This window comes from Mustela putorius, unplaced genomic scaffold, assembly GCF_011764305.1.
Source record: "Mustela putorius furo isolate JIRA1106 unplaced genomic scaffold, ASM1176430v1.1 tig00000253_pilon_pilon_pilon, whole genome shotgun sequence".
NCBI lineage: Eukaryota > Metazoa > Chordata > Mammalia > Carnivora > Mustelidae > Mustela > Mustela putorius.
Genome location: NW_025421329.1, coordinates 6664365 through 6678513, shown reverse-complemented (window position 1 = coordinate 6678513; position 14149 = coordinate 6664365). Strand labels below are relative to the sequence as shown.

Below are 14149 nucleotides of genomic sequence, written 5' to 3'. Positions count from 1 at the left end.
TGAGATTGATGTTATTTAACAAAATCAATGTGAATGTGTCATCATACCCCAGCAATGTCCCAGGAAGATGTGCCAAACTAATCCTGTGTATCCTGTGATTTCCCATAACCCCTAGCACTCTAATCTATGCCTGTCCAAGACAGACTAAGACATACAGAGACCTTAAATGTTGCAGTGATATTCCCATACCCTGTCACTCTTTCATTATATAACCAAAATATTAAAGGGGATGTTATTAAAGAAAATCAACAAAGTTCTTATTCAATCCTTTAAGAAACTATCATTTTGAAATTCTTACTATTTCTAGCTTGTCCCATAGTATGAGCTTGATCTAACTCTGGTCTTTCACACCCATCCCTTTTTTTCCCCCATAGCTACCACCTTTCCTAAGTTCTCAATCCAAAGTGAGACACAGAGGAGGATCTGTCAGAATTCATTTAGTTAGGTAGAAAATGACAAGGACTGGTATGTACGGCTTGTGTCTCTTTATCTCATGTTCTGTTTACTGGATTAGGGTCAATGGATACACTAGGGGGTCCATGGATGGCTTCTGAGGTTGGTCTATCAACCTCCTGGAAATGAACTTACAGTTTCATAAATAGCATTTTGTGGTGGAAGGTCCACAATATTCAAAGACACTACTTTCAGTGATATTTCTCATCAGTCAAACACGAAAAAATCCTGTATTACTCATATGATGATCTCCTTAGGGGTCAATATGGCTTAGGGGATGGAAGTAGACTGTTTTTACAGTTGTGAATTGTTTGGTTTATTCATATAGATAAAAGGCCAAGGCCTGGGGTACTTGGAATGGTCTCCTTATCTCTGAGCTTATAGTGGGAACAAAAATTTGGCAAGATGTCAGGCATTGTCCCACTAACCAGCTGTGAATAACCTTTGGGCAAGTTACTGATTGTTCCCAGTCTCTCTTTATGTATCTGTAAAATGGGGACCACAGTTATGGTGTGATCCATACTACATGCTCAAAATACCAAGGACCACAATAAAATGCCAGGTCATTAATAAATGTTTAAAAATGAGACTGAGCCCTTCTCTGTCTCTGTGCAAACCCACTGAGACAGAGGAATCTCCTCACCAAGCCTAAGGGAAACATGGAGGGCGGCCCTAAGCACTGATCCAGATCCAATGGGTAGCTTCATCAGAGGGAAGAAGGTGGCCTACTACACACCTTGGATCTTGGCTCCCTTGTACATGGGGATGAGTCGGTCAAGATCAGCCGGTGGCTCAGTCACAGGTTCAAGGGTTGGGTCAAAGAGAGTGAGCATAGCTGCTGCCAGCTGGAAGCCAATTTCTTTGGAACTAAAGTTGCTATGAGTCCACTCATTTGAGTAATATTTATTGGAGAATTTGGTGAGGGAGCCAGCAGCTCTGATGGCTATGTCATTGGTGTGGAAGTTGGTATCAATCACAAGTCGGCCATCATAGACAAGACATGCATCATTCAGTGCTTTAAATGTTTCATAATCCACATTCTTCTCACAGAAGCTGAAGAACATCTACAAAGCAAAAACTTATGTTATTACTCAGTTATCACTCTTCATTCACTGTCAAGAGTGTGAATGGTCTGCAGAGCCCCTTATTATTAGGGGCATACAAAAAACCAAACCAAACCAGCAACAACATTTAATCTACTAAAATGTCATAATGGTATGGGGTGTGTGTGTGTGTGTGTGTGTGTATGGAGAGAGAGACAGAGAGAAAGACAGAGGGCAAGAGCCTGTCTTTGGTATGAAGAACAAATTAAGATACCTAATATCACTCTTTTTTGTAATCACTCAATTTAGACATCCATGAAGAGAAGAATGCCAGGTGATGGAGTATATCTCAGAAAAGTAATTTTTTCCCCCTATAAGGAAGTTGACATCCATAAAGACTACTTTCCCCTCATTTGCCTACATTTTTAATAGCTCTATCTCAGCCTTCCATTTTCCTTTTCCTGTGTCTGACACTTAAGTCTCTCTAGGTTCCCTCCTGGGGTCACCTCATTCTGTCTCAAGTCTTTAGAGTGCCTCATTCCTGCCTTTTTAAGCCCAGAAAGCCCACCCTTGAAGAATGGTCCTGAGAGAACGAGAGCCTCATCAGCTTCAGTTCTACCAGGTCTGGTCTCCTGCCTTGCCCTAGCATGGATGGTCAGGCAGTAAATATTTATAGTGTGCCTACCCTATGAAAGGCACTGTGCCATAGAAGGGCCCAAAACACACCTGCATACTCCTTAGAAGTGACCTGTATGCCCCCTCTATTTTCTGCCCAAATTTCAATGCTATCTTGTGCTTAGCTGGATATCTTCTTCCATAGTGATGCTGAAAGTCATTAAGGTAGTCCAAGTTAGATGTTCTTAAGTCTTCACTTGTCGTTGAAATAGTTTAGTCATTTTTATCTTTACCTAAATATAGTTTGCCACCTTATTAAAAGTCTGCTAAAAAATGAACTAATGACACGGTTCCTCATTCTTACTGACAGACATCATGCTCCCTGCTTCCTTCACATGCCTGTTTATGCACCTCACTCACCTATTACGTACAGACATTGGCTGTCTTGGGCCAGAGATACTTCTCTTCCATATCCTTTCTCTGTGCCCATGAATGGTGCATGAAAGATGAATGATCCTGCAGTAGCCACAGGTCATGGGTGACTATATACATTTAAATCCAAATTAATTAAAATTAAACAAAATTTAAAATCCCAACCCTCAATTGTAGTACCTCTTTCAAATGCCAAAAGCTATAGGTGGCTAGTGGCTGCCATACTGGACAGCACAGACATAGACCATTTCTATCGGTTCTATTGGACAATGTCAGACATGGATCTATCATCTCTGTGATGTCCTTTGTTCTCCCTCAGGAAGCTCCTAGGGCCATTGCCCTTTTCCCTGTTTCTATTCCTTCAGCTACCTAACCTTACCCCAGTTACATCCTAGGCAGCTTCCTCAAGTCTCTTTAGAACTTGTCCTGTTTTATAACACTTACTCAGTGACCACAGGAAAATACATCTTTCCAAGTTTTTCTCTGACTCTGGATCTATCTGTCTCTCTACTCCTCTTTTTTCTCTCTTCCACTCTGTTCCCATCATTATAAAAATAGTTCTCCTAGTCATATAATAATATGGAAAGCCATTTGATTTGAATTGAAATTATACATGAAAAAGAGTACCATCAACCTCTTGAGCCCCTGAAAATACTCAGGAGCCCCCTTCAGCATCCCCACAAACATTCTTCTACCTATCCAGTTTTTTCCCAATTAAACCCACTTTTAATTAAGTTGCATGTTAAATATATTATCTCTTATTTACCCAGATTTTAAAGATTATTGGTACTGCAATTGTATTATATTGTTTTGGTGTAAGCATTCACAAATTAGTCACACTGGGAATTACATAGGAGTTTGTGAACCAGACTAAAAACTGAATAAGCAAGTCTAACACAATTCGAGGGAACATATATTCTAAGTTACAAACCTCTCAATGCAACTCATGTACTCCTTTAATGTCAACTTAACATTACAATACTGGATAAAAATACGAAGTAGAAATATCTGGCCACACTGATGTTGTTCTGAATGAATATTTAAGGGTACTTGTGTTTATAATTCTGATTAGGGAGAACAAAACTCCCTAGTTAGCAGATCAGGAGTCAGTGATTTGATAAACCTCATACATTATGCATTTACACAAACTTCTCATGTTAGGCCCAAGAATATCTTGGTGAAAAGGATAAACATGGAGTTTATAATCTAATTGGAGAGATGGACACCAACAAAGTCACCCCCTTGACAAGGATTTCAGACTGTGATAAATGCTGTATAGAAAAAGGAGATAGCTGGTTGGAGGCTGGAGCATCTGGGGAGCACCCAGGAGGCACTACCACTGGGTAGAAGGAAGCAAGGTATTGACATGAGTTCAAAATACCAGCTCAAGAGTTCTGTTTCTGGTATAATGATATAATCCTCTCAGACTAATCCTCTAACTGATATAACTATAAATTCTGGTCAAAGTACAAAAACTACTACCCAAAGATTTCAATGAGCATTTAAAAGGATATAGATGGTGTAGGGCAGTAGACACTTGGAACAATGATCAGAAGGAGGATAATTTTCCTCATTTTGGTGGAAAGAGGATGGACTATAGTCACTTTTATGCTAGCAGAAGAATAAAGATAGTAGAGGAAAGAGTCAGTGAACTTGAAGTAACATCCATAGAAATCACTTAATGTGAAGAATAGAGAGAGAAGATACAAAGAGATTAAAACAAATGAATAGGGCCTTAAGGACTCATGCAACAAAAAGAAAAAGTCTAACAGATGTTATTAGAGTTCCAGAAGGGGACTCTCGAGGAGGAGAGGAAAGAAGAATGAAGCAAGAAATAATAACCAAGACCTTGCTGAAATTTAGCAGAAGTTATAAGTGCATGGATTCAAGAAGCTCAGTGAATGAACTCCAAACAAGAGAAATTCAAGAAAAACCATGCTTTGAGACAAAATAAACACAGAACCCCCATAGCATCAAGCTGCTGGAAACTGAAGATAACGAGAAAATTCTGAAAGCATCCAGGGGGAAATGATACATTAAATACAGGGAAACAATGGTTTGAATGATGACAGATTTCTTAAATCAAAATTTTCTATGTCAGAAGATGATGGAAATGCTGAAAGGAAGAAAAAAAAACCTCTCAGGCCATGATTCTATATGCATTGGAAATATCTTTCAAGGACAATGGCAAAATAAAGACATTTTCAGAAAGAGGAAAGCTAGAGAATCCATTGCCAGCTGACTTGCAATTGTATGTACTCTAGAAGGCATTCAGGGTAAAAGGAAATTATATTGGATGGAAATCTGGATCTTCAGAAATGAAGACAGAACAATAAAATTGGAAAATACCTGGGTAAGCATAAAAGTCTGCTTTTCTTCTTAAATTTTTAAAAATATGTATGAATGTTTATAACAAAATTTATACTTTTGTTGGTTTTTCAATGTGTGTAGATACATGTCAAATGTATCTACATGAAAAAGCTATCCAGAAAGTGGGGAGAAGGGACCTGTACGGTTGCAAGGTTTTTATATTTTATGTGAAATGGCACAATACTTTTATTTATTTATTTATTTTGACACAGAGAGAGAGAGAGAGAGAGAGAGAGCGCAAGAGAGGGAATACACACAGGGGGAGTAGGAGAGAGAGAGAAGCAGGCTTCCCATTGAACAGAGGGCCAGGGACAGAGCTCGATCCCAGGACCTCAGGATCATGACCTGAGCTTAAGACAGATGGTTAATGACTGAGCCACCCAGACACCCCTGAAATGGTACAATATTAACTTTAACTAGATGTAAAAGATTACTGATATATATTATAATCCATAGAGCAGCTGCTAAAAAATAAAATAAGATATACACCAGAGGCCAACTGAAATAGAGAACTAAAAAAATACTCTCATTTTTAGAAAGGAGGCAAAGGGGAATAGAATAACAAAAAACAAAGGAGACAAACAATAAACCAATACCAAAATGGCAGACCTAAATCTAACCACATAAATAATTACATTAACTATTTGTGGTGTAAACACTTTAATTAAAATGCAGAAGGACTAGAAAAGCATGGGGTAGGCAGATTTCTAAGCTGGTCCCCAAGATTCCCATCTCTCCCTTTGATTGTGAGCATGAACTGGGACTGTGATAAGATGATCACCCCCATGATTAGGGGGTGTTCTATGGCATAGCTGATTTTAAGATATGCTCTGTGGGTCTGACCTAATCAGGTGAACCCTTTAATAGACATATAGCTGACTTTAAGATATGCTCTGTGGGTCTGACCTAATCAGGTGAACCCTTTAATAGACACCAGGCTTTTCCTGAAGAAGATCTAAAGTGTGAGAGGGATGTGACAAGAGAGAGACTCTCCATTGCTGGTTTGAAGGTGGAAGAAGCCATGTGGCAAGGAATGCGGATGGCCTTTCAGAATGGAGAGTGGACCTTGCCTGAGCAGCAAGGAAACAGGGACCTCCCATCCTCAGCTGCAATAAACCAAATCCAAGCTCCAGATAGAGCGCAGCCTGGCGGACACCTTGATTTCAGCCTTGAGAATCCCTGAGCAGAGAAGCCAGTTACACTGTTGACTTCCAACCTGCAGAGCTATGAGCTAACAAATGGATGCTGCTTTGTCAAACTTGTTACGGCAGCAACAAAAATGTTAACAAAATCTACTTTATGATACCTTGAGAGGCACTTTAGATATAAGGACATGGTAAGTAAATAGATGGAAAAAAATAAACCATGCAAACAGTAAATATAAGAAATAGCAGATAAAGTGAACTTTAAAATAAGGGATATTTGGGGTGCCTCGGTGGCTCAGTTAAGCATCTGCCTTTAGCGCAGGTCATGATCCCAGGGTCCTGGGATTGCACCCTGCATTGGGCTTCCTGTTTGGCAGGAATCCTGTTTCTCCCTCTCCAGCTTCCCCTGCTTGTGTTCCCTCTCTTACTGTATCTCTCTCTCTGTCAAATAAAAAAATATATATTTTTTTTAAAATAAGGGATATTATCAGAGTTAAAGGAGCACATTTCATAATGATAAAAAGCACAGTTAATGAGGCAGATATGACAATTAGAAATGTTCATGTTCTTAATAACAGAGCCTCAAAAAGAGCAAAAATTAACAGAAGGGAGAAGCAGAAAAATCCCACAACAGTAGTAAGAGGTTTTAATATCTCTCTTGGCAATCGATAGAACTAGACCATAAATATCAGTAAAGACAAAGAAGATCCAAACATCACCGCCAACCACATGGAACTAATTGTTACTTTTACACGTGGAATCACTATGTTGTACACCTGAAACTAATGCAGCATCATTGTGTGTCAACCATATTTCAATTTAAAAAATTGTTATTCACACTATATCCAACAGTGGCAAACTATATATTCTTTATATGTTCACAAGGTTAGTCCATATGCTTGGACATAAAACAAGTCTAAATAAACCATAAAGGACTAAAATCATACAGAATATGTCTCTGACCACAATGATATTAAATTAAAAATCAACAAAAATATGACATCTAAGAATCACACACTTATGGATAATCCGAGGGTCACAGAAGAAATCATAGGGAGATTAGAAAATTTTTTTGAGCCAAATGATAATGAATACTCAACATATTAAAACTTGTGGGATACAGCTAACACAGAAGAAATTAGCTTTAAATGTGTATAGAAATAATGGCTTAAGGTTCTACCTTAAGGAACTAGGAAAAGGGCAAAGTAAATCCAAAGCAAACAGAAGGAAATAATTGTTAAAAGCAGAAATCAATGAAAAGAGAAAACTGACAGACAAGAGGAAATTAATAGACTTGAAAGCTGGTTCTTTAAAAAAGGTCAATAAAATCAGCAAACATCTAGCTAGACAGAAAACTTCAAGTTCTGTGTCTCTCTTCTCTCTCTCTCATCAGCTGGACAGGGAGAGATTGAACACAAATCTCTAATACCAGAAAGGAAACACAGGCTATGGTACAAATTTTAGACTTTAAATAGATAATATAAGAGTATATGAACAACTTAGTGCCAATACTTAACCAATTTAAGTGAAATGGACAAATTTCTTGAAAAATACAATATACCAAAATTGACATATGAAGAAGCAGAAAATCTGAGTAGCCTTAGAGCTATTGAAGAAATTGAATTCATCAAAAACCTTCCCACAATGTAAACTCCAGGCCCAGATGGTTTCACTGGTGAATTCTATCAAACACTTGAGGAAGAAATAATACCAGTCTTACACAAATTTTTTCAGAAAACAGAGGAGGAGGAAACATTGCCTAAATTATTTTATAAAGCCAGCATAGCCCAAATAATGAAAACTTATAAGGACATTACACAAAACCAGGAAATTAACCAAGGAAAATTACACAAAACTAGGGGAAAAAAAGATGAAGAACCCTCATGAATATAGTTGTAAAATAGTTTCAAAAGCTCTTTAAACATTAGCAAATCAAATTCAATATAAAGAAGGATAATATATCATGAATGACTAGGGTTTATTACAGAAATGTAAGGTTAGCTGAACATTCTGAAACTCAATCCATGTAATTCACCCTATCAACATCACTAAGGAGAAAAGAATATGATCTTTTTTAATAGACATGAAAATAATTTGACAGAATTCAATAACTATTCATGATAAATCTTCTGAGGCAAACTAAGAATGAAAGTTTACTTTCTTAGTCAGATAAAAGGGCACCAAAGAAAACCACACAGATAACCTCATATAAAGGGGTGAATGTCTAAAAGTTTTCTTTTGAGATATGGAAAAAGGCAGGAAGTTCCATTTCTTACTTGCAGATGGTATATTTATGTATCTAGAAAGCAATTACTAGAACTAATAAGTGAATTTAGCAAACGTCTCAGGATACAATGTTTATATACAAAATCTACTGTATTTCATATACTAGTAGCAACAGTTGGAAAACAAAATTTTACAAACCGACTTGCAAAAGCTCAGATACTGTGCAAAGGGAGATATATACCAATGCTCAATAAGCACGTGAGAAGATGCCCAAACTCAGTAATCATCAGGAACTCACAAATTAAAATCACAATGATTTTATATACAATGATTTTATATATATATATATATATACATACATCATATCATACCCACTAGAATGGCTAAAATTAGAAAGAAGGATAATAGCAAGTGCTAATAAGACTATAGAGCTACTGAAACTCTCATACATTGCTGGTAGAAATATGAAATGATACAGCTACTTTAGAAAACAGTATGGTGGCTTCTTTAAAAGGCAAACATTCACTGACCATATGACCTAGCCATTCTTTGGATGTATAGCTAAGAGAAGTGAAAATATGTCTACACAAAGATGTGCACAAGGATGTGCATAGCAACTGAATGAATAAACCAAATGTGATAGAGACATGCAATGGAATACTACTTAGCAATGAAAAGGAGCAAACGAATGCTACATGGAATAATACTGATGGATCTCAATACCATTATGCTGAGTGACAGGAGCTGGATACAAACTAGTACATAATGTATGATTCCAGTTGTAAAAATTTTAGCTTTAGCAGGTGCATATGCTTGTGATAACATCTGTTTTAGTTTACCAGTTCTGCTGCAATAGAGTATTATACACTGGGTGGCTTAAAACAATGGAAATCTACTCTGTCACAGTTCTGGAGATGAGATGTCTGAAGTCATGGCACTGTCATGAACATGCTCCCTCCTAGAGCTCTATGGAAGATCCTTTGCTTGTCTTCCTAGCTTCCGGGGGTGGCCAGTGGTGCTTGCTGCTCCAAGACTGGCAGCTGCCATCACTTCATCATATGGCCTCTTTCCCCAAGGGTCTCCTCTGAATCAAACCTTTCTCTCCATAGATGGGCACCAGTCCTGAGATTCAGGGCCGTCTCCAATCCACTAAGACCTCCCCTTTAGTTGATAACATCTATAATGATCCTATTTCCAATGAGGTCACATTCACAGGTACTGGGGATTAGGACACTATCTTTCTCGGGCGGTGGGGCGGGGGGAGACAGAAGGCAACCCACAACACTGTGACCGCAGTCAAGACAGTGAATGCATACATCCCCACTAAAAGTTTCCTAGTGCCCTGACAGAGATGCTACTCAAAGCTGACAGTAGGAGGGTAGAAATCTCCTGCTGGTACCTACCGTTGGCCAAACAGATGAATGTCAATGAGCAACCAGGGCTGGGCAATGTGACCTGCCAAGGCCGTTCTTTGCAGTGCAGAGCAGAGTGGGGGAAGTGGGAGACTTTCCCTGGCTCTGTTTATTTTAGGATGAAGTTTCAGCAGGAAGCTGTGTGAGATCTGAGGCAGCTGAGAGTATCTGCAAAATGTCTTTGCCCTGATTTCAATTTTGATCCAAATAGGGAAGTAAAGGCCCACAGGGGCTGCTGGAGACAGCTAGCTAGATTGCTCTCACTCTCACAATTAGGACAGAGCCTAAGATCTAGCACGTGTTCAGTGAATACTTGTGGAATGAATTAATAAAAACATGTACGAAGGAGCAGAATGCAAAGTTTCCATAGATTATCAGGATAGAATGAAGGATTTCAGAGAAATTTCTTTTGTGCTGGTGGTCTGCTTTGAGCTCCTGTCTAGACAGACTGTGGGGCAGGTAGGGGATGAGGGTCACCTTCATTTACCTGTGGGGCCTTGAGTCAGAAGACGTGACTTAGGTAAGGGATTGCTATGAGCCCACAGTGACTTCCCCCAACCCGTTTGCCCACTAAATGTGGCTAGCATTCTTTACCACAACCGATAACAGCCCAGCCCCATACTCACACTGAACTCAGCCGCCCTTTTGTAAAGGGTCTCCTGCTTCTCTATTAGATTGACTGGCCCCATCCCTCTCTCCCCCTCTGCTGGCTTCTGCTAACCTCCTGGCTGGCAAATCTGAGGACATGTGTTGTAAATCAGGCTATTACACACCTGAGAGAAAAGTTCTTCTCTGGAAAGAAGATAGGTAGATAAGAGAGAGTGCTAGAGAGAGAGATCTTCTAAGTCTCTATTCCATGTGGGAGAAAACCTTATTGCTGTTTCTAGAGTCTTACAAAGTTAATAGCAGCATAGAATTTGGGGCGCTTCTGAACTGGGTTGGGAGGCCAACATACCACTGACTTGGGGTCAGAGTGTTCTCATCTGTAAAACGGGGATGCTTTCCTTTACAGGGCTGTTTTGACTAGGTGACAGAATATACTGCAAGCAAGCAGCATGGTGCCTGAGACACGGTGAGTCCTTGGTCAAGGTCAGTTAGCACTCTTCAAACCTTTGACACTCCCGCCATGAAGAGGCAGGGTCTAATTCTCTTCCCCTTGGATATGGGCAGGTGATACAGTTTCTCTCTCCCACTTGCTCTTAGAACCAAGCCACCTGGCCCAGATGAAGCATTCTGGACAAAATCTCAGTTGAAGCCAGAGGCGGGGATGAACAGGACTCCAGGCTCCACCCACAATCTGACTTCAGCCACATTAGAGACCTCAGGTGAGAACTGCCCCGCTGGGCCCCCTCCAACCCCAGCACGGAGAGATAATCATAGTAAACGACTGGTATTTTATGGCGCTAAGTTTGGGGTGGCATGTCGCTCAGCAAGAGATCATCTGAACCGTGAGAAAAGAAAAGCCAAAACCTGTGGCTGTAAATCCCCCGCGGGCCATCTCTCAGACCCCACATCCGGGACAGGTGCCGGCTCCCCGCGGGTGGCGGGTGAAGTCCACGGAGACCTACTTACAGAGCACGCGAGTCTGAAAGGCTTGGTGGGCGTGGTGAAGCAGGCGCTGTGAATGGGGTCCGGGTACCGGCCGTCGTTCCACTGAGCCAGGAGCGCGTCGCAGTAAATGGTCACCCCCGCGGCTCTGAGCGCGTCCTGCACCGCGCTCTCCACGGAGTAGTTGTTGAAGCAGGTGATGGTGGAAGTGGACGGGGGCTGCACCAGGTGGATATAGGAGCCCCTCACACCGATGTTTAAGAGCGTCTCCACTGTCGTGTAAGTGTCAATTGTATTCCCATAGACAATGACATTCCCTAGAGAAGGGGGAAATGCTAAGATATACGGTTGAAACAACAACAAAAACAACAACCTTCATAGTCAAATGGTAATGATGCCGAATTGTTCCCTATAACCTTCTCCTCCTTTCAGCTGCGGGAAGCTAGCGGTGTAACCTAGCAACGGTGACCAAGATAATTTAGTAAAGAATTGGCACAAAACATCCCACAAAGTAGTCAAGTACTTTTAACACAGAAGTAGGACATTCATCTATGGTCCTGTAATTTGAAAGTTGAAATTATGCTAAATGAAGCCATCTGGAAGAAAACCTTTTATCTGGTCTTTGTTCCCTAGTTGCTACACTTATTAAGGAAAAAAATTACTGAAGTTTGCAGTATTTGCAAGTTCTGTGTAAATGATGAAAAGGATATGTTTAGAAAAAAAAACCCCACACACATAGTCCTAGACATGATGGCACAGGTATTTTAATATTTGAGTGTTGAATTGGGTTGATTTCATGGAAATCTTTCCCTTTTTTAAGATCTAAAGACTAGAACATTCTGCTATTCAGTAGATAATTTAATGAGGATTCAGATTCTGATTTTTGAGATTTAAGGAGTCAAGACCTGGCAAAAGGGACGGCAGGTATTCTTTCAGTCGGTAAGAATGAAATCACAACACAATCTTGAAAGATTTCGCTTGTGTAAGAGCATTTAGTTGGTAATAGTCTAAACTAGTTAGATCTTTTCTGAAAAATATTACAGAAATAATTACAAATGTTATTCTACTAATTTCATCAGTTTTAAGATCAAACTACCAAATGAAAGAAATGTATTACATGCCAATTACATGCTATTTTTGACACTGAATTGGCATTTTTACCTTTTTACAAGGGAATCGCTGTAGACTCACTAGTCAGGCAACTTGTAACAATTTTACGACAAAATGATAGATTCATTGAAAATCTCTTTTTTTCCCTCTTGTTTATGAAATGGTATTAAGAGAAATTCTACAAGGCAAAATAAATGGTAAGTGTATTTATTCGATTTGGTTGAATAAATGATGCAAAAATCTATTTCCATCTAAAACTGAAAGGTGTAATGGCTTGCTTGTCTCATTTGCTTAGGGAAAAAAAGGAACTGGAATAACTTTCAGATAGCTTCTTTGAGGGTAACAGCATCTAGAAAGTTCTCCCATACTTCCTGTTGCTCAAATATGGAATGGCAAGAAGGCTCCAAAGCGGGGGTGGGGTGTGGGGGGGTGTGGGGGTCCTTTCTTCCTGCCTTCACTAGGAGGCTCTAATTTTGTGGCTATGAGTCCCTCTCTATTCAGAGGCTCTAATGCAGCATTCCTTGGTGGGCTGCATTTTCCTTGGCTGAAAGAGTCAACATTTTGCTTAAATTACTGAGGCTTCCACCTGCTGTTAAACATGCATCATAGCTGTCTGGCACAACAAAGAATCAGCCTGCCAGGGAAGCTGAAACTTGAACCTGAAACTATCAAAGGCTTGAGGTCTTCTGCCCTTTTAAAATATGCATGTCAAAACAACATTCATTTTCAGGGAAACAAATTTAAGCATTTAGGCCCCCACACAATTCAGAATTGAAGATTTTTCCAGTCTCTTTCATGTTAGTTTCTAGTAACCATACTGTGAGATGGGCTTTATGATGAGAGGCTTATGGAAACCAGGGCAAACGCGATGTTGCCCTGGACTATCTCGCAGGGGTTGCCCCCAGATTGCAGGCAGCTGAAGAGGACATTGTTTTTCACCTCGAAAGGTAGCATAATTTATAACATCTCTCATATTTAAATTAGATGTTTAATATTTTAAATAATTTAAAATTTTAAATGTATCGATAGATATTCTAACTTCAGAATTTATTTGCCTATCTTGAAAGAAGGTGTAACGGCTTCAGTTTGAAACAAAATCCACCCCTCCCTTGGAGACTTTGGTCATCCTAATAGTTGCAATAATGCTGCATCACAAACCGCCCCAAGACTCCGGCCTACTGTTGTAGGTCAGCTCGCACATGGGCACACGGGCTGATGAGGACTCATCAGACTCCACACTGTGATTGGATTGGGCCTGCACCATGTTTCATTCTCCTTGGACCAAGAGATACCTAAGGCCCATTCTATTTATGGAGAAAGGCAGGGGGACAGGACAGCAAGAGCAACTGCTCACTTTTCAAGCCTCTCTGTGCAGTAGAAGGTGCACTAACATTCCACCAAGCAAAGGAAGTCAGAAGACCAAGCACATGGCCAAAGGAGTGAGAAGCACACTCTGCCTGAGGTAGGAGGGCAGAGGGTGTGGCTATTTGCTGAACAGTAGTCCAAACTCTCACAGTCATCTTGGCCATTGGATAGATGCTTATGTGATGCCATCTTAAAGTTTTCATCCAAACATCTTTTATAAGATGGGTTACATATATTTCTCTCATTTCCCATTTTAGAGTAAAATCTCTTTTAATATAATCTTGTACAACATAAATAAGAACCTGTCACTGGTCAAATCCCATCCCTTCACAAATAAAACAAGACCCAATGGGACGAAGTCAGCTCTGCCACTTCCATCTCTTGCCCTTTAAATGTTTGCACTCTGCAGGGGTGCTTGGCTGGCTCAGTC

General features: G+C 40.0%; 1 protein-coding gene across 6 annotated transcripts in view; it reads right to left on the bottom strand.

Annotated features, from left to right (window-relative positions):
* The window catches only part of CFAP61 (cilia and flagella associated protein 61), a 285685-nt gene that overhangs the window by 64111 nt on the left and 207425 nt on the right, over positions 1 to 14149 (bottom strand). For all 6 annotated transcript variants that reach the window (XM_013057056.2, XM_004754128.3, XM_004754127.3 and 3 more), the window contains 2 exons: positions 11269 to 11561; positions 1190 to 1517 (listed from right to left, as the gene is read on the bottom strand). In XM_013057056.2, the coding sequence (XP_012912510.1) occupies positions 1190 to 1517; positions 11269 to 11561 (621 nt within the window). The remainder of the gene's footprint in view (positions 1 to 1189; positions 1518 to 11268; positions 11562 to 14149) is intronic.